This window comes from Rhododendron vialii, chromosome 5a (assembly GCF_030253575.1).
Source record: "Rhododendron vialii isolate Sample 1 chromosome 5a, ASM3025357v1".
NCBI lineage: Eukaryota > Viridiplantae > Streptophyta > Magnoliopsida > Ericales > Ericaceae > Rhododendron > Rhododendron vialii.
Window position 1 is genome coordinate 268357 of NC_080561.1, and position 19636 is coordinate 287992.

The following is a 19636-nucleotide window of genomic DNA, read 5'->3' on the forward strand; positions in this document are numbered from 1 at the left end:
CCCTTAGCAACTCATCAAATTTTAGCCCTTGAATAATTAAAACTAACAATCTTTTGCCAATAATCAAATTTAGCTGTCTCAACATTTTCTCAATCAAGTACACCATTATTACACAAAACATTCTCTCTCATCCATTTCCAACATGTTTCTTAGAAATATACTTTTAAAAACTGTTTTTTTTTTTTTGCAAAAACTGTTTTTTTTAACTTTTTCCCGAAAACTGTTTTTTTTTTAAATCAAAGTTTCAAAAAACTAATTTTCTTTTTCTAATAACCTGTTTTTATTAGTTTGAAAACTATTTAAAAAAAATATTTTCTATGAAACAATTTCTAAATTTTTATAAGTTGTAAAAGTGACGTGGCAAGTTTTGGTTATTCAATTTTGATTATACCATTAAACCTATACATTGCTAAACTTAGCAACCGCTTAAATGAATAACCAAAAGATAAAGTAGCAACAAATAATTATCTAATTCTACTATGAATGCTAATTGTGTGTTTGGTTGAACCAGGAATCAATACGCTGGTTCATCACAATCAACAACTTCCGGCCACATGAATAGAATCAATCAAAATCCCATCAAGTGTAGCATTACCTTGTAGCCTCCGCCGACATGTTGTGGGTTCGTGGTCTTTGTTTCTTTGGTTTCTCCTCTTCCTTGATTTCCCTTCTTATTTATTTATTTATTTATCAATTGCTTGGTTCCCAAATGGGTCAACTTGCAGTGAATGTGTGCCCCCATAAGCTACAGATCCACCATTTACCATGCCGTTAGTTCCGCACAAAAATTCCCAAACTAAGCTAGTCAAGTTGCTTCGGCCTTTACGTGTATAGGCCAGAAAAATCCCAAAATGAAAATATGGATGAAAGTTGTTTACACATTGGACAAATGTAATGTGAAGATTCACTGGTCAAACAAGGGAAAGTCTACAATACATACCCCTTAAAAAGATGTACCATATGCACTTATTTTATAGTTCATTCATAACATAGCGTGTTTCGTAACTTTTGTTCTAAAATTCATAACTTTTCAGCAGTACGATTCGTAACATTTACATTATAATTTATAACATTTTGGTGTATCTCGTACTCTTTATATGATTCGTAACTTTTTAGCAATACGATTCGTAATATTTTCTTTATAATTCATAACATTTTGGCGGTGCATATGATACACACTCAAATAAAGGGTATGTATAGTAGTGTTTTCTGTCAAACAATGGCTGTCAAAGTTCAAACAGCAATTTTATCTTCAAAATCACGTTTCGTGTAAACGGTTAAATAGAATGGCATTCGTAAACATCATTTGCTGTGGCACGGGATCTTGAAAAGGTCAGTAACTAGAATGAATAACAACTACATGTGTTTCTTACAAATGCAAGAGATTTGATATCAAATTCCAGCCCATCCATGGCCTTTTGTCAGAAGGAGATACAAAATTAAGTTGAAACATCTCCTTGGAAACGTGTTCACCAGATTCGCAAAATCCAACAAGCTTTGCAACAATTTCAGCACTCTCTCGTACATGTTGCATGTTAAGAGGATCTGTCCACAATTTGTTCACCAGTTGCAGCCTCCTCCTTTGTTTTCCTTCCGGTGGAATATCCCATTTCATGTACAGCATCTCTCTTTCTTCCGGTGTTAATTTTGAACTTACCCTCTTCGCTAGATATTCTCTTTCCTGCTTCAAAGCCCTGACACTGTTCGAAAAAGATTCATGCATTTAAGTTTAGATTTGCAAACACTCAAGAAACACAATCAGAGTGAAATAAACGCTAAAAGAAACACAAAATACCTTGATGCAACAGAGCCCGCAGGTTCATCACCTAAGAGGGCGGGGCTTGCATTGCCAACTTCTGCCAATTGCTGTTCCAACCATGTCAACCTTCTAAGCTCAACTTCCATGTATATCTGATCAGCAGGGTCTCCTCGGAATAACAAGTAAAACTGTGTGCGATGTACTATCGAAACATGACACAAATGCCACAGCATAATGATTTGCTGTCTTTGATCCTCAAACATCAAAGGCCATGACATGGGAGATTGATCAACTGAATCTGTCTCCTCATTCATAACATCATTTGCCTCCAGCTCCAACACCTGATACCATATGTTGAATTAAAGTATGACACCTTAAGACCAAGCAATATAGTATAAGCGATGAAGTAATAAAGTTAAAATTTAAAATCCATCTTGCGGCTCTAACAAATACACAAAAAAACTGATGGATTTCATGGCTTTGGAAAATGCAGATGGTTCTACTACTATGTGACAATCAAGCTTGCTATGCTAAAATATGGAAATGCCACCAATTCAGTAATTCATGCACCATTTTAAAAATAAGAAAGATTAATAACTAGTAGTTTTCACCTGACAAACCAGAAGCTGTTTCTGGTATTGTAGCTTTGCCACCCGTTCTTTCAGCTCAGTGACATAAGCTTTGATGTTTCGAATGTTCTCCTCGGCAGCTGTCTTAAACATCTTTTGCATTTTCTTCACATTGACTGTGTTGGATTGCCGTGGTGCAGGAGTACCATCCTTCGAGGATACATGGTTATTATTCACATCTTTCTTTGTTGGAGTCAGTTTATTCCCCCGCAATGTATCCCCTCCAGAGGCACCATAACTATTTTCTGGGGCCCTGTTCTCGCTATCATGTTCCATTAATTTGCGAGAGGAGGATAAAGGAGTGCATGGAGACCGTATGAGATTCGGCATGTTGGCGGAATTGCTTAAGGTGAAAGGGAGAATTTTTTTCTTCTTCAATTGGTTCTTGGAGTCTGAACTATCCTCACTACTTGGCAAATACATGACCAGCTTGTCTATTGACTGCTGGACGTTCTCAAGCTTCTCCTCTAAAGAAGCAATACTGCTTCCTTGAGTATTCAACCGGTTTATCTCTTCCTTCAAACTGGCTTTATCTCTAAAATCAAACTGTTCCGGAAGAGAAGCAACTGCTCGCATATCCTTTATCTCTGACAGAAGCTTTTCTATCGTTTCAGATGCATCTTGACTACCCAGCTTATTTGATGAAAACTCCTTTTGAAGAACTTCAAGTGCTCGATTAGCTTCTTCACCTAGCTGCTTCTGCAGCATCTCAAGCTTTCGGATTTCATGGACAAGCATTGATGGATCCGCAGAAGTAGCAGACTGCCTCACTGCCGTCTTCCTTCCAAGTGCCTTTCTTTTGCGAGATTGGACTAGAGATGTACTCTCATTCTCAACAGAAGAAAAAAGACACTTTGATACTTTACGAGACTGGCTATCTAGGTTTAACCCCTGATAATGGTGAAAACATTAAATCCAACGGCTGCTTCTCTCAAATCGATTAATAAAAGAAAAACATAGAGTTGAAGAATACAAACAATGGAACTATCTAACGTACCTTTGGATTATTGTTTGCACTTCTTTCAAGTTCAAGTTGGTGCTTCAGCTCTTTCACCTCCCTCTCCATCTGCATGTAAGAAAATTTTCACACATATTCAACAAAATTTATCATTAACATATGCAAGCTCCTATATATATTTTTTCTTGAAAAGCAGATGAACAAGACAAGCATTTTCAAGAAGCCAGTAAGCAATCCTGCAGCTAAAACGATCAACCCACACACATGCAAATTCGAACTCTACACGTCAGCCCTGTACACTGGTATTGGTCGTTTCACAAAATGCATACCTGCTGGATTTTCAAGTCCTTTTCCATCAGCAATGTCTCCACACATGAAGAGGAAGAAGGCTCTGGACTCCGGAGCTCTGCTTCAAGTCTGGCAACTTCCTTTTGCAAATGCTTCACCAATTTCTTGTCTGCAACAACCTGAAAATATGGATTGCATCATATCTTAGAAGCATTCCAGCATTATAAACTTGAGGAACCCGAGATTATGAAATGTGAAACTCTGGATAGCAGCACATTGACATATTAACTTTTGCCACAAAGTATGATCTACAACTACACATCCAATGCGGTATGTACCAAGACAACTACTCATGTATGTATGTCCATACGTTACACGTTTTCTAGTTGGGTCAATTCAAGGAAAAATGAATTATGCCCAACTTCTATGTACGATGTGTTACGTGATGAAAAGACCGCTGTGCAATGAAATGGTTTCAAAACAATATTGGTTGTCCATTCTGCTACTTAATAGCTACATTTGTGAGCTGTTGACGACAACAACCATCTGGATTATGTAGTCAAAGATTAGTTTTTCTTTTTAGTTTGGAAGAATGATGGACATAACAGACAGTTATCGAATAATCCGAATAAGAGTAGTAAAAATGATTGCATATGTCCTAAATGTCTTCTGGTTATTAGATTATGCATGATACGTACCATGTTTACTTGGGCATTGTTTGTTACTTCTTTTGCACTAGTAGCAAATGAGAGAGTATTCCGTGATTGTTCCACATGGCTTAAGGCAGGACTCATAGTACATATAATTGCTGTTCGAGCATTTCCTCCAAGTGAAGTCTGCAATATTCTCGTGAGTTTCGAGTCTCTGTAAGGTATGTGATTGTTCCTCTTTCCACCACTGGCAGCAGAAAAACCAATAAGAAAAGTAAAAATCATTTGCACTTCAATTACCACATAGTACTAGATACTGTCTTGAGAAATCAGGTATGTGATTGTTCCTCTTTCCACCACTGGCAGCAGAAAAACCAATTAGAAAAGTAAAAATCATTTGCACTTCAATTACCACATAGTACTAGATACTGTCTTGAGAAATCATTGGGAATGACGCCTTAAAAAGGTAAGTTTACCAAAACCTCAGATCATTTGTATGACTGCAAACATGTGCATTAGTTTTTCTGACTCTGCAAATTCTAACCTTAACTTTCTAATCACGGTTGTCAAGGTCAATAAGCTGCGGTTAATATGGCTCCCTTCCTTCAACCTAGTTCCATCTGCATTTGTTTGAGAGGCACGTTCACTCCCTGCTAGGTCCACAAGATTCTGCAAAATCCCGAAATTCTTCTAACATGACTAAACTATCACTTATGAAAATTAATCAGAGGAAGGTGAAAGAAGATCAACATACCAGACTTGCTAAAAAAGATTGTACGCAGCCCAAGTTTTCTCGCAGGCTACTCTCTATAGTCTACAAAAAACAGAAACAAAAAAGAAAAAGAAAACAAAGAGTCACATACTGAATCAAAACTTTCTATCAAATGGTTATATATTTCACCAAGTTGTAATATTCCAGCTCATCTAAAATCTTAAGTTCTTAGAGATAGAGGTAGCTTCATTTCTTATATCCTCATGCCCATTCATGTGTGGCCCAAATCTCCTCCATAGGTAGGCGAATCATGCAGACGCTGATTGAAGACCGAGAGGACAGTAGACGACATGTATTACCATATTGCATAATTGTTCACAAACTCTTCCAAAAGCTTAAGTAATTAGAGAGATGGAAACACCCACAAGTTACAGGATAGCCAAAGGCTTCATAGTGCCAACTGTGAAGTATGTAACTAAGTGAAAGAGATCAAAACGTGACAAATATGTACTTATATTACAAGAACTATGATCACTGATAAACCGAAATCCTAGACACACTTGCACTACACCATTGAAAAAGGTCATGAGCAAACACAGCTGATTAAGTTTACCAGTCTAATTATCTGATGTGATCTTGAGCTTTTATCATTTAGAGCAGTTTCTCCAACTTGTCTTTGAGCTGCAGAAGAATAACAAGATCATAAGATGCAAAACTACCAACATTGGGGAATATTTCTGCCTTTTGCAGCAAACAATCCATATTCATAAAGGCGTGATCAATTTGTAGAAAAGATTCAATAATCAGAAAATTAGAGTATCAGCTTGTATTTTTTTCCCCCCCAAAATTTTCAGATTTATGCAGCTATGATGGCAATACCAAGTAAAAGCAGAAAGTAGTACTCTAAACCATTTGACAATAACCAGAAGGTGTCATTACCTTCACAAATACCAATTAACTGATTTAAATGTTGGCCATCATTAACAACCTCTTCCATTAGCTTCTCCACAATCGTCCCTTTCTGCAGTTAGAAAAAACAGTATAATATAATGACATCAACAGCAACCTCTAGACTCTCATTCTCATAAGTCATAAAACGTCTACTGCATTTACCTCAGGATCATCCAGAAGCCGAAGAGGGCCAGATTCGCGATTTAAGAGGTCAACTACAGTTTCGTTATAGATTTCCAGAGCAGAAAGTTTTAGAATGAAGTCCCTCTCAGGATTCTGTGGGGTGTGCCAGATAAAAACCATAATAAATAAGTATCAAAGTTAACCTTGTCAACATCAAAACTCGTGCACAACATCTAGTTAAACTATATGGCTGATCCCAAATTAGCAAACAGCAAGAAAACTTACATTCCTGATGTGATCATAGATGTCTTTGACAGCATTTTCAGTTATTCCTCTCATGGTAAATGTCTTACCACTGCTAGTCTGCCCATATGCAAAAATTGTTGCTACAAGACAAAAATCAGATCACTCTCACCGTATATCAATGCAGGATGAACCCTTAATTCTAGTTAAGTTGGTATTTACCATTAATGCCATTTAGAGCAGAGAGAGCAACATCCCTGGCACCTTCTGTGTAAACCTTATGAGTTGAGCACGTTGGGTCAAAAACTCTATCTGGTATACACTCACATGTAAGTTCGGATACACAAATACAAAACAGTAAGTGATTTCTTAGACTAGTGTTAGAACCAATCGTTAAAGTCTAGCCAACTTAAGAGTCAATGGAGCTGAACACTAACAGTTGAACACGTACCAAACGTGTATGGTCCCGAATGCCGTTCATGATTTAAATTCCTAGATACAACTGTATGTTCATCTGCGACGTCCCAAGCTATAAGGTCATATGCCGTCTGTTCTCTTGAGCTCAGAGGCCTGACTCGAACAGTAACAAGTATATTTTCCTCCCGAGCCTTTGGACCCCTGGGTGTACATGAAGCGATTCTCCTGATTTTCGATGCTGGTGTGGCTGGTGTTGACGCAACCATCTTTTACTTTTCTCAGTCTTACTGCGCAAAGAAAAACATTCTTACAGCATCAAACCTCGTTAGGAGCACATTATGGGCTGAACCATGGCAAGAGCCGAGACAAAATAGCCCATAAATAAATAGGGAAAATTCAATATCAGTAGCTGGATCCTAGTGTTGCCATATTAAAAAGGCTTTACTTTTGTTCTGTCTTTTACAAAGAATTAAGTGGTGGTCTCACGGGTCCTGGTGGACAGTCTTGGGGGGAGTCAGTGTAAGAACTTTGGTCGATCTAAGACCTGTACATGAGTTAACTAAGTATCTACGTTACATCATCCTACCATATCTTTAGGGTTGGATAGAATTCAATTGACAGTTTGGGAAAAGTGATAAAAAAAAGAAAAAGAAAGAAAGAAAAGAAAGTAAAATCAAGAATTTCTAACCGCCTTAACCCTTCAGCTGTTTGGAAAAAGTGATTTAAAAAAAAAAGAAAGAAAAAAAGAAAAGAAAGTAAAATCAAGAATTTCTAACTGCCTTAACCCTTCAGTATATATTCATATCATCCTTTGAAGATAATGAACTAGAAACAACAGGAGAAATTGGTGTGTATCGATGAACAGATTCTAAGCGTAAGTGGTTAAATAGCATCCCGAATGTTGTTCTTGAAACATACATATGAACAAATCTTGATACCTAGATTTGTTACCCCAAAAAACAACAAAAATCACCTGAGATACGAAAATTGAACACTAAAGAAACTAGAAGGGACAAAATTACTTACATTGTCTCAATTCGGATAGTTCGAATAGAAGAGTAACAAAGAAGAGGCGATGTATTTGTGAAGAAGGCCGGAAAATCAAGATTTGCTTCTGGGATGAGGCTCCAAACCCTAAGGTCTAGTACTCTTACTACAGAATATCGAAGAAGAGATGAAGCCCCTTAAAGGACACAAATTGGTCGACCATAAAGGACTCTGTCTTTGTTAGGGTTACAGGAAGAATCTGCAGAGAGAGAGAGAGAGAGAGAGAGAGAGAGAGAGAGAGAGAGAGAGAAGTCTCCTGAAACTTGAGAGATGATGTCGATTTTCAGTTTAATGGTAACGGCTAGTATGCTTCCAATTTAATCTGGGTCGCCGCACCTGAAAATGGTTTTTTGAATTTGATTCGGCTGGATAAATAAATACTCCTAACCATGGATCGCCACCTGGCGTGGGCCGCAAATATATAGTTGATGGGCCGGGCAAGGTGGATATGCAACAAACACGGGCTCAAACCCTTTACGAAGAGGCGGGCCTATATTACCAGACCAAAAAGCAGCCCAATTATCCATGAACAGATTTCGCAAATAATTTTACTAGGCTATGAAAAATGAAGAGAGATATTTAAAGATCCAAATAGTGTGTCGCAATTTATGGTTCATATCAATATTCCTTGTCTCCAATTTTTTTTTTATAATTTTATAAACGGGAGTTCGGGCCAGTTTGGGTGCGCACACTTCGGGCTCTGAAGTTAACAATCGAGCAAACCCACCAATGGCTCCCAAGGTTTGATGTATTTGGGCTCTATGAAATTCGAACATGCGACGTCCTAATGGAGGACAAACACTTATTTGCTTCTCTCCCTTGATTTTCCTAATTAAGCTTTAAAATCTCGATGGTAAGCATTTAAGACCAAAATTAAGCAATGGATTTGAAGGATGATATTTTCTTCTTCTCTATACCCCACAAGATGGGTATCGTATAAGTCCGGAACTTAATTAACATGCAGAATGCATAACAATATTGGATGAATTTAACAAGGAATTCGCAAGTCGATCCAATTTCAACGTACAGTCCCAAAACGCATATATAGGTGAGATTAGGTGGAGATAAAGCTCGGTAGCTCCTCCCAAAAATAATGGAGTACACTTGACTTGAGATGTCAAAATTTGGTGAAATTAACATGACATGATAGATCGAGATAGATATTGGTGATTATATTAGATAGGTTGGTTGAGGGGTAGCATTCTCTCTATTTAAAAGCAGAGACACCCACTTGCATGTTAGAGGGGACGAAATGCAGGTGATTGATTGGTCATGCCAGCTAAGATTTTTAAACCCACCCACATCACATGGTGCAAATCAGGGAGGATGGGGGGGTGGGGAAACAAAAGAAGCGGTACGATCGAATTAACAGCCCATCTTGATCGGACACAAGGCCCTACGCCTCATTTTGGGCCACTGCTTGTATTTTCACATTTACTACTATATACAGTAGTTAATAGATGGGGGCTTCACAAAATGGCATGCTGCTGGCAGCTGCTGCATTTAATTAACATATATAGTAGGAGTAGTATAGTTTTGTTCAAGTACTGCACATACATGTAGTGTCCAAATTACACTACACTATATACTGGAGTAGTACATGCATGTATATCCTTAGCCAACTGATAGATCAGTAGAACAACGTATTCCAAAACAAGTAAAGTACTCCATTACAACCTGCCCAGCTGCATGCAGTGAGGTCTATAATTAACTAGTAGGAAGGAGTATAAACCAACTACTAACTACTAGTATAAGCCAATGTATTATCCTACCCAGAAGCAAACATGATTGAACTGGATGGAGGAGGAGGTGGTTGGACAGACTTGAAGGAAAAGAAAAGTGCTCTGTGCTCAACAACAAACCCCTTGACCAAACCAAACATGGATCGATAAAAGGGTAGTGCTATTTTAAAATGAGTAGTACGATAGGGTGAGCCATCATTTCCAAACAACTGCATGCCCCCACAAACCACCAATCCACTCTTTTCCTCTAATCACTCCTTGTTACGTACGTTTATTAAATATTACTACTACTATTTGAAGGCACTTGTACCTGGTTAACTCCTCCAAAATCAGTATTTTAAATTCAAAAAAAATACGATACATGAAACCCGGTTCATGAAAATATCCATAAAAAAAAATGAATGATCCAGATTCACAGTATGAACACAAGTTCTGGTACCCTATTGGGTTAGTTTGGTGGTCATTCAATCCTTAGTAGTTATTTCTAAGGTCTCAAGGTTGATTCTATTTGTCAGTAACTCTTGGAGCCACCTTATCCCAAAAAAGACAGTGGAAGGAGTTATAGGGGTTAGTTTGAGGTGTGCGCAAGTTGACTCGAGATACCCTTCATTACAATATTTTTTTTGTCATTTGCCCATATTATTTTTCAATACATGATTTGTCATTTTTCTCTAAGGTAGAACACATAAACCTGTCATTTTCACTAAACAAAACCTTTAAAAATTCATAATATCACTTTAATTAGCTAGGCAAGTTACAGAGTAACAAGATCAAATTATTAGCAATTGCTTACATGACTGATTATATTTTCGATAGTTACCCATGAAAATTATCGAGGTGAGACTAGATATTACTACTTAAGTACTCAAGTTTGTTTTATGAAGAGTGAACTTGGAAAGCGCGTGTCACCTACTCTTATCCCGAGAGATTACACAATTCTATATCTCTCTTTAACTTGCATATAGTAATACCACAAGAGCATTGAAAAATATTTTCCTATCTATGCCATTGGTTCTACCATGCGTGTTGTGTGATGTAGCGCATCATGTTCTCCTCGAAAACATAAAAAGAAAAAAGATGCATTAGTGTATGATGTTGTTCTTATGACTTAAGTTGTTCTTTTGTGTGAAAGGAAAATGACGTTTTGTGAACGAAAGAAAAGAAAAGGACAGAGACTTGCTATATTGACGCTTAAGCTGGCGGTGTAATAAAAGGGTGTATATTATAGTATTAACCCTAACATTCGATTATTGCTCAAAATCACGAGAGAGAGAGAGAGAGAGAGAGAGAGAGCAATTGTAATTGGATCTCAGAGAGAGACCAACCCCACCCCCATAAATTGAGCCTGTCCCATCACTATGCTCGTTTTCTTCTCACTTTTTGTATCGGTGCTGCAATATTACTGGACGAGACGAGGACGTACTGCTAAATAAATCAATATATTCATGATGGTATTGCTGGCCCGGTTGCATGGGACCCTAGCTTTCTTGCCTGTGTCACAGCGCACAAACCTTTTTTTTTAATTATTTTTTTGGGTTTGGACACATAAGAATAATTAGAAAGGATTCCACGTCCAAACGGGAGGACGCTGGGGGAGCGCGCTGTTGTCCCCGAATTCGGGGTGAGGCAAATTCATATATGGTCAATCGTACATAACCAACACCCACAAAAAGCAGAAGAAGAATCACTAGACTAACCCATGAGGTTACTCACGTTAATTTTTACTTCACCGGTTAACCTATTCCTGAGAATCAAATTCACACTTTCAAAATGGGAGCAAACCCCTAACACTCATTGGTGAACAAAAAACTCATCATCCAGTGTAATGTGGGAGGTACGAAAATCTTCTTTGGTTGGTCTCCGACATAAATCACTCATACGAATCATGACGGGTGGTGCACAGGAAAAGCCAACCTCTTTTTTTAAAGGTTTTCAGAAAGATAGATGAACAAAACGTGATTTCATATGGTTCACATTCCGTTTGATTAGAAAAAAATTTATACTGAAAAGTGTAAATAAAAGAAAGTAAAGTAAAAGAAAAGAAAAGGAAAAGTTATTAGCATAATGAAAAATGTCAAAGAATGTGGCAACTTTATCAAGAAAATCTTGTATTTTTGGCAAAAAAGTGGAAGCAATATACTCATACTTTAATGAGTTGTATAGAAAAATCTACTTTCTTACACTTTCTTATATTTTCATGCTAATCAAACACCAAAGAAATGTCATTATTTTATATTTCTTGCATTTTCTATCACTTTTACTCTATTCAAACGTAAAAGGAAATATATTATTGTATTAATTGCCCATTTGATTAGTGTGAAAGTGATAGAAAATGCAAGAAAGATAAAAATAATGGCACTTTTCTATTGTTTGATTAGCATGAAAATACAAGAAAGTGGATTTTCTTATACAACTCATCATTAAAACATGAGTACATAGCTTCCACTTTCTTACTAAAAACGCAAGGAAATAAAATTTCTTGTGAAAGTTGTCAGCTTTTATGACACTTTCTATTATGTTCATAGTTAGTTTTCATTTTCTATCATGATCCATAATATATATAAAAGGGTAAACTAGTAAAAATATTTTTTCCTCGCAAAATTCTTACAAAAAAATTCATTTTAACCAAACATATGTAAGAAAATAATATTTTTTCACTTTTTTCTTTTACTTTATTTTCTCTCATTTTCACTTTCTAACACAAATTTCTTTCTAATCAAACGGACCCTTATAGAACTGTATGACCTTGTTTATTTTTCTATGAGATCCATGAAAATTTGGGTAAAATAATGAAGCAACTTATGGAAACTCACCGTTGATAAATTCCGATACGCGATGATGGAGGTGCCTATCAATTCGTATATTGGAGTAACTAATTTATTTAATGGGTCGGTAGACAAATAAAAAACAAAACAATATGATGGAACTAGCTAGTGATGATGATAGAGAAAACTGATATTTAGATGTAGTTATAAGATATTTGTCTTTTATCTCTTTTTCTCCTAATTCCCAATAACATTGGTGATTACGAAAATGATGGAGAATATCGCCGTGGTTTAGTAGTTGATGACGACATCACGACTTCATGTGTTACAAACATGATTGTATGAATAATTTATGTTAATATAACTTTATTGATTATCAGTATTAATGACATATGATGGTTGATATTAAACACGTGCCCGGCATTGATAAATATTGGAGCGCGACTCTCCAACTTGTAGATTGATATTGCAACAACTTTGCCCACCAAGAGGAAGTTACAAGAGAGAACCTAAAACTCTAAAAAAATTCCAAAAAAAAAAAAAAAACCGAAGCAATTTAAGAGTTAAAGAAAACATGAACCACTGAAGTTGCTTTTTAAGAGTCAACCAAAAGGACACACCTTCAGTATACTACTCCTACAGAAGTTGCTTTTTTAAAACATAACTACAAGAAGGAACCAATCCTCAATACACAGGTGTACGTACATGGTTAAAGATGTTCAGTGGGAAGATTTGGTTGGTCCAAATGGGCTTATAATAGTGGGTGAAAAGCGAAAACGGGTGATTAAAGACAAGCGGTTTTGGAAAACAAGGTGTGGGTTTAATAAAGCAGAATTGCTTGCTCCTTCTCCAAAACCAAAGTACCGTACCAGAAAGACCATTAAACAGTAGATGGTATTGTTGTATTTAATGCATTACTCCACTATCATATAATCACCAATTGGCCTAAATTGTGGATATAAAAAGGAATCCAAGGCCTACCCCCTTCTCTCCACCTTCACAAAGCAAAACAAACTCATTCATTGCTTTCTCTCTGTTCTTTCCGTACTCTGTTATTTTTGTTCGTCTGTTTTTTTTTTTTGAGCAAAAGGTAATTTCTCTCTGCTGTAATTTTAGATCTAATCCGTAAAATCATTATCTATGTCGGTGGCTCAAGATTTCTACCAAAGGTCCTAGATTTCAAGATTTTGTTTATTTCAGTAGCTTTCGTGGGTAGAAATTCATCTTCAGTAGCTTTCTTACACTTGAATGAGTTGTCGGTTTCCCGATATCTCCGCCGATGGTTTCCTTTTTCTTCCTTTTCATTTTCCTTTTTTCTTTATGGCAAGTAAATATAAAGGAATCGGAGGTTTTCTTGATCAAAAAGTTGCTTTGTTCAAAAGAGTCTCCACTCCGGCTATAGAAAGTTTTTCTCTGATTCTACACGCAATATTCATGGATAAATAGATAATCTCTTTATCCCACGACTCGAAAAAGGACTGTGCTTTAAATCTAGAATCTTCTCACCCAAACATTCCATTTTTGAGCGAATTTTTTTTTGGGATTTTTCGCTATAAATTCCCTGACAACCCCCTTCAAACGTACAGACTTGTCCTTCTTCTCTTCTTTGTTAATCTCTCTAGCGTGAGTAGTCTCTGCTTCTTCTTCTCACTCCTTTTGTTTTTTGTTTTTGTATGAACACATTCGATTTGTTTTTTGTTTTTGTATGAACACATTCGATTGTGTGTTGAAAGTGAGTAGTTCTTTTTATCTTGAAGAAAAGAAGTTTGTTGTTCATCCTCATCATCCAAATAGAAAAAAAAAGTGTTCCTTTTGAAAATGCTCTGTTTTCTTTTCTACACGGTTGGGTTTCACAAATCTCGCACGACACACCATAGTCAGATTCTGTGTCTTTTTTCTAATGGAGTAGTTTTTTAAGAAAGAAAGAAATTGGGTGCAAATCTTTTTCTGGGTAAACAAATTTCTTGGGGTGTTGCAAAAAAAAAAGAAAAAAAGAGAAGAATAAACTACACTTTACGAAAACAGAGACTAGAAATGTACACCAGAAAGTTAGGTTGGACGGTGAATGAAGAGGGAGGGCCCATTGGAGCCGCCTTGGTCGTTACGCAATAATCGTCTTTGGCTACCAGTGCGATCTATATAGTAGTCTTGCAATTGTACAGTAGTACTAGTAACAACTAGTAAAAATTTCAATGGTTTGTGTTTCCGTGCGGGGTTAGGTATTGAAAATTTAATGGACCCAATGGCATATTCTAGATTATCTCTAGATTAGGTGGGGAAGTTTGACTTTCTGGTCAATTCTTCTGGTTTTATAGAAAGGGTCTGATTTCGGATAAAACCATTATATCCAGTTTTCAAGTTAACGATTTGTTTTTGTCCCAGGTTTTGGTTTTTGTCCGTGAATCCCTTCCAAAGATATGTCTGGACACGTTCTGACTCGCGTTCACAGCCTTCGGGAGCGTCTTGATGAGAATCTGTCCGCTCATCGCAACGAAATTCTGTTGCTTCTCTCCAAGTATGATGTTTCCCATCCTATTAATCAGGACATTAGCTAGTAGTATATATAAGATTAATGTGGTTTGACCATTGTTAGATTACATGAGATCACTTCACAGACTTTTAAACACAAGAGTTGTCTGTTCTGTAGGATCGAAAAGCATGGAAAAGGAATTCTGAAGCCCCATCAGATCGAGGCAGAATTTGATTCACTCTCTAAAGATGCCCAACAGAAGCTGCATGATGGAGCTTTTGGAGAGTTTCTGAATTCCACTCAGGTAACGAAATAAAAGTAGAGATTGTTTACTTTTTGTCTTGAATGATCTGTTTAAATCTGCCGAAACGTCCACTTATGATCTATAATCATGCTGTGTTTTTTACCTCATTAGGAAGCAATAGTTTTGCCTCCATGGGTTGCTTTTGCCGTTCGACTAAGGCCCGGTGTGTGGGAGTACGTCCGAGTGAATCTTAATGCCCTTGTTGTCGAGGAGTTGAGCGTCCCACAGTATCTGCAGTTCAAAGAAGAACTCGTCGATGGACCGTATGTTTCGATTCTTTCAAAGTGTTGCATTATTTGTAGTCTCCATGTCATGTGTCTTGTCTTGTTTTACTCCAATTGCTAATGTTGGTTGTGCTGATAATGCAGGCAAAATGGCAACTTTGTACTCGAGTTGGATTTTGAACCCTTCACCGCATCTGTCCCGCGCCCAACCCTTTCCAAGTCAATTGGGAATGGAGTTGAGTTCCTCAACAGGCACCTCTCTGCTAAAATGTTCCATGACAAGGAAAGCATGTTCCCACTCCTTGATTTTCTCAAAGCCCACAACCACAAGGGAAAGGTAACCTTATTTCTCTTCTCTCAAGCAATAGATCCGGTGATTTCCTTCGTTAAAATTAGACTGTGATAATGGTAGAACTCAATAATGGCATAAAATTTCTAAACTTGGACTTACTTTGTGATCATGGCCAATTTTTTATGGCCAATTTTTGAGATCCCATCACAAAAAGTCCATAATCCTCATGAGGAAATTCTTCTTGGTTTCTGTAACTTTAGTTATACATTGTTCAGGATTGTTCCTTGCCATACTACCTGAGTATCTAACTACAAAATCAGTTTTTTAAGTTCGATAAGTGAAGAGGAAGATAGATCCATCCGTTTATGCTACGGATCTTGATATCTAAACATTCGACTGTTTGATTTGAAGAACTGTGCTGAGAATATTCAATTCTTTTGTGCAGACAATGATGGTCAATGACAGAATACAAAACCTCAATGCTCTGCAGTTTGTCTTGAGGAAGGCAGAAGAATATCTGCTTACACTTCCGTCAGAAACCCCATATGCCAAGTTTGAACACAAGTTCCAAGAGATTGGTTTGGAGAGAGGGTGGGGTGACACCGCTGAGAGAGTGCTAGAAATGATCCTTATGCTACTGGAGCTTCTTGAGGCTCCTGATCCCTGCACTCTCGAGAAATTCCTTGGAAGAATCCCCATGGTTTTCAACGTTGTTATCCTTTCTCCCCATGGTTACTTCGCTCAAGAAAATGTCTTGGGCTATCCTGACACTGGTGGCCAGGTGTGATTCTTAGACAATAAAGATCTCAAGTATTCTAGTTTCGTCACATTAGATTTTTGGTAATTGTTGACTTTTTTCGTTAAAATTTCCCACCTTAGGTTGTATACATTTTGGATCAAGTTCCTGCAATGGAGAAGGAAATGCTTCTACGTATCAAGCAGCAAGGGCTTGATATCATTCCTCGTATTCTCATTGTGAGTGTTGCATTAGTTTACATAAGCCTATTTCTCTAAACTTACTAGCGTTGGTTACTGTTTAGTGTTTTTCTTTTTTAATGTGTATTTTCTGTTACAGGTGACTCGGCTTCTCCCAGATGCGGTAGGCACTACTTGCAATCAACATCTTGAGAAAGTTTACGGAGCAGAGCATTCACATATACTTCGAGTTCCCTTTAGAACGGAGGAGGGAGTTGTCCGCAAATGGATCTCACGTTTTGAAGTCTGGCCTTACATGGAGACTTTCACCGAGGTGAAAAAAACTTCTGTCTTTCCCTTGTATTTACTGAATGCGTATTCGAGTCCTTTGCTGACCTTTACCTTGGTAATTGTTCAAAGGATGTTGCACATGAAATTGCCAAGGAGTTGCAGACAAAGCCAGATTTGATAATTGGAAACTACAGCGAGGGTAACCTTGTTGCCTCTTTGTTAGCTCACAAATTAGGGGTCACACAGGTATATGCTGTTTAGTCAATTTCAGTCCACTGCGGAGTTGATCTCTGTCCTGTTTTTTTTTCCTGGCTTCATTTAACGAGCCAACGGGACTAATTTCTCTCCTTTGATGATTTTGTAGTGTACCATTGCTCATGCATTGGAGAAAACAAAATATCCTGATTCTGACATCTACTGGAAAAAATTTGAGGAGAAGTATCATTTTTCAAGCCAATTTACAGCAGATCTCATTGCGATGAATCATACCGATTTCATTATCACCAGCACTTTCCAGGAAATTGCTGGAAGGTAATCGCTCTTGTTTCTTGTTCTGTATATGTTTTTTCTCATCAGCTCTCTTTTTTGGTAATCCATTTTCCTGTATGCTTATGCTGCTGTTTTTGCTTCTTTCTCCAGCAAGAATACTGTAGGACAGTATGAGAGTCATACTGCCTTCACCATGCCCGGACTATACAGAGTTGTCCATGGGATTGATGTGTTTGACCCCAAATTCAACATTGTCTCACCTGGGGCCGATATGTCCATCTACTACCCCCACACAGAGAAGGACAAGAGATTGACTAAGTTCCACCCTGAAATTGAAGAGCTTCTCTTTAGTGAAGTAGAGAATAAGGAGCATTTGTATGTTTCAATCCAACCTTGGTTGGATTCCCCTCCCCTCTCCCCCATGCTTGTTGTAACCTTTGACAAGTTCCTCAATAAAATGTTATTTTGCCAATCAAAAAAAAAGAAAGAAACCCATTGGTTGTATTTGGATCAAGGATTTGTGGAGAGGTTTGTTAAGGGGAAATCTCAACTTCAGTTTGTGGAGGCAAACCTATATTTTCATTGCCCTTTGCAAGTTCCTCCACAAATTCTTAACCCAAACACAACCTTACTATTTTTCAATGTCATATATATTCATAGAACAAAATTCTGATACATCGATTGGGTGTTGTAACAGAGGTGTGTTGAAGGACAAGAAGAAGCCAATCATATTTTCCATGGCAAGGTTGGACCGTGTGAAGAATTTAACTGGTCTAGTTGAGTTGTATGGTAAGAATGCCAGGCTTAGAGAGCTGGCAAACCTTGTGGTTGTTGGAGGTGATCGTAGGAAGGAATCCAAGGATTTGGAAGAACAAGCTGAGATGAAGAAAATGTACGACCTCATTGAAACCTACAAACTGCAAGGTCAGTTTAGATGGATATCTTCTCAAATGAACAGGGTGAGGAACGGTGAACTCTACCGATACATCGCAGACACCAAGGGTGTTTTTGTCCAACCGGCTTTCTATGAGGCCTTTGGTTTGACTGTTGTGGAGGCCATGACCTGTGGTTTGCCTACATTTGCAACTTGTTACGGTGGTCCGGCTGAGATTATTATTCATGGGAAATCTGGATTCCACATTGATCCTTATCATGGTGATCAGGTGGCTGAACTTCTCGTCAACTTCTATGAGAAGTGCACACAAGATCCTTCTCACTGGGACGCTATTTCCAAAGGCGGGCTGCAGCGCATCCTGGAGAAGTAAGGCTCACCAAAAAAAAGTTCATGTCAACTGATTGATTATTTATTGAGTGAATGTGATTTTACTGCCTGTTTTTTATTTGGTTGCTTGTATATTTGTAGATACACATGGCAGATTTACTCAGAGAGGCTAATGACACTTGCTGGGGTTTATGGGTTTTGGAAGTACGTATCGAATCTCGATCGTCGTGAGACGCGCCGCTACCTGGAAATGTTTTATGCTCTGAAATATCGCAAGTTGGTAAGTGCATTTCCCCTCCTATGCCAGTGTTCCTAGAGGAGGTGCTTGCCAAAACATAGTTTTGCTGACCATCTGCATCTAAACTCTCTTTTTTGTTGTGATACTGTGAATCAGGCTGAAGCAGTTCCATTGGCTGTTGATCAGTAGATGGATGATTGGCTCTGGGAGTAATAATGGCATTTTTTGTCAAGTGGGAGTTTTCAAGTATTTGAGGTTGTGATGAGAAGAGTCTCTGCTGCTCCTTTTGTTTATTGAATTTCCTTTTTATTTCTGTTTTGCTTTCCCCATTATAATGGGGCATTGCGTGGAATTTCGGTTTAAAAGACTCTGTTAGTATGGTAAAAAGTAGGTTATCTTTTGTGTTTCCTTTTCCCCCGCCCTATCTTCGGATGAAGATTTGGTGGGGTATTTGAGATTCTAAATTGTTGAGTAATAATAAAGATCAAGTTGCCAATCTATTTTGCATAGTATTCTTATTTCCTCTGTGCTTGTGATGGTAATATTGACAGAATCAAGTTGAATATTTGGTGCTCCTTTATCTGATTTTGGGAAAGCAGAATATTCCAAAAGTTGATATCGAAGAGACTTTACAATTGGCTTTGTGAACTTGGTTTACTTTATTTTATATTCCAAAGAGAATTTTTGCAGTGCACTCAACAGGCTCTTGAAAAATCTATAGGAGTATCTTATCTGTTGTACACACACTAGTAAAATTCATTGATAGCATGAATTGCCTTCTATTTCCAAGGGACGCATAACAGGTCAAATGTTAATAGTATTTGCAGGTTTTGGTTCTTTTTCGGTGCTCAAGAGATACGTCAAACATTTTTGTAGACGCTTTAAACACTCTCACCTTTTAAATATG

At 37.6% G+C, this 19636-nt stretch overlaps 2 protein-coding genes across 7 annotated transcripts; one reads left to right on the top strand and one right to left on the bottom strand.

Annotated features, from left to right (window-relative positions):
- Positions 1–1324: 1324 nt before the first annotated feature.
- LOC131327005 (kinesin-like protein NACK2) lies at positions 1325–8082 on the bottom strand. Its single transcript, XM_058359947.1, has 15 exons — positions 7757–8082; positions 6765–7017; positions 6536–6625; positions 6356–6456; positions 6110–6223; positions 5936–6017; positions 5610–5677; positions 5039–5098; positions 4829–4953; positions 4333–4531; positions 3676–3813; positions 3386–3454; positions 2371–3279; positions 1796–2100; positions 1325–1700 (listed from the first exon to the last, which is right to left on the bottom strand). The coding sequence occupies exons 2-15, from the start codon at positions 6994–6996 to the stop codon at positions 1370–1372; spliced, it is 2823 nt and encodes a 940-aa protein (XP_058215930.1). The 5' UTR covers positions 6997–7017; positions 7757–8082; the 3' UTR covers positions 1325–1369.
- A 5142-nt stretch (positions 8083–13224) lies between these two features.
- Positions 13225–19229, top strand: LOC131326610 (sucrose synthase). 6 transcript variants are annotated; one of them, XM_058359449.1, is made up of 14 exons: positions 13225–13374; positions 14667–14799; positions 14932–15058; positions 15170–15321; positions 15427–15619; positions 16020–16355; positions 16454–16549; positions 16650–16823; positions 16910–17026; positions 17145–17311; positions 17420–17644; positions 17967–18530; positions 18633–18771; positions 18886–19229. In XM_058359449.1, the coding sequence occupies exons 2-14, from the start codon at positions 14702–14704 to the stop codon at positions 18916–18918; spliced, it is 2421 nt and encodes an 806-aa protein (XP_058215432.1). In that variant the 5' UTR covers positions 13225–13374; positions 14667–14701; the 3' UTR covers positions 18919–19229. The 6 variants fall into 6 exon arrangements, with proteins under 6 accessions (XP_058215432.1, XP_058215430.1, XP_058215434.1 ...); XM_058359451.1 differs by lacking the exon at positions 13225–13374 and adding an exon at positions 13450–13566; XM_058359448.1 differs by lacking the exon at positions 13225–13374 and adding an exon at positions 13483–13907.
- Positions 19230–19636: the final 407 nt, after the last annotated feature.

Bases quoted from the DNA above. Each gene is read 5' to 3' on its own strand.
- LOC131326610 (XM_058359449.1), top strand. From the start codon at position 14,702: ATGTCTGGACACGTTCTGACTCGCGTTCACAGCCTTCGGGAGCGTCTT. The intron at 17,312-17,419 runs GTAATCGCTCTT...TTCTTTCTCCAG, and splicing joins TTCCAGGAAATTGCTGGAAG to CAAGAATACTGTAGGACAGT. The intron at 17,645-17,966 runs GTATGTTTCAAT...GTGTTGTAACAG, and splicing joins GTAGAGAATAAGGAGCATTT to AGGTGTGTTGAAGGACAAGA.
- LOC131327005 (XM_058359947.1), bottom strand. From the start codon at position 6,996: ATGGTTGCGTCAACACCAGCCACACCAGCATCGAAAATCAGGAGAATC. The intron at 6,457-6,535 runs GTAAATACCAAC...TTTGTCTTGTAG, and splicing joins TGCTCTAAATGGCATTAATG to CAACAATTTTTGCATATGGG. The intron at 3,814-4,332 runs GTACGTATCATG...CCATATTTTCAG, and splicing joins ACAATGCCCAAGTAAACATG to GTTGTTGCAGACAAGAAATT.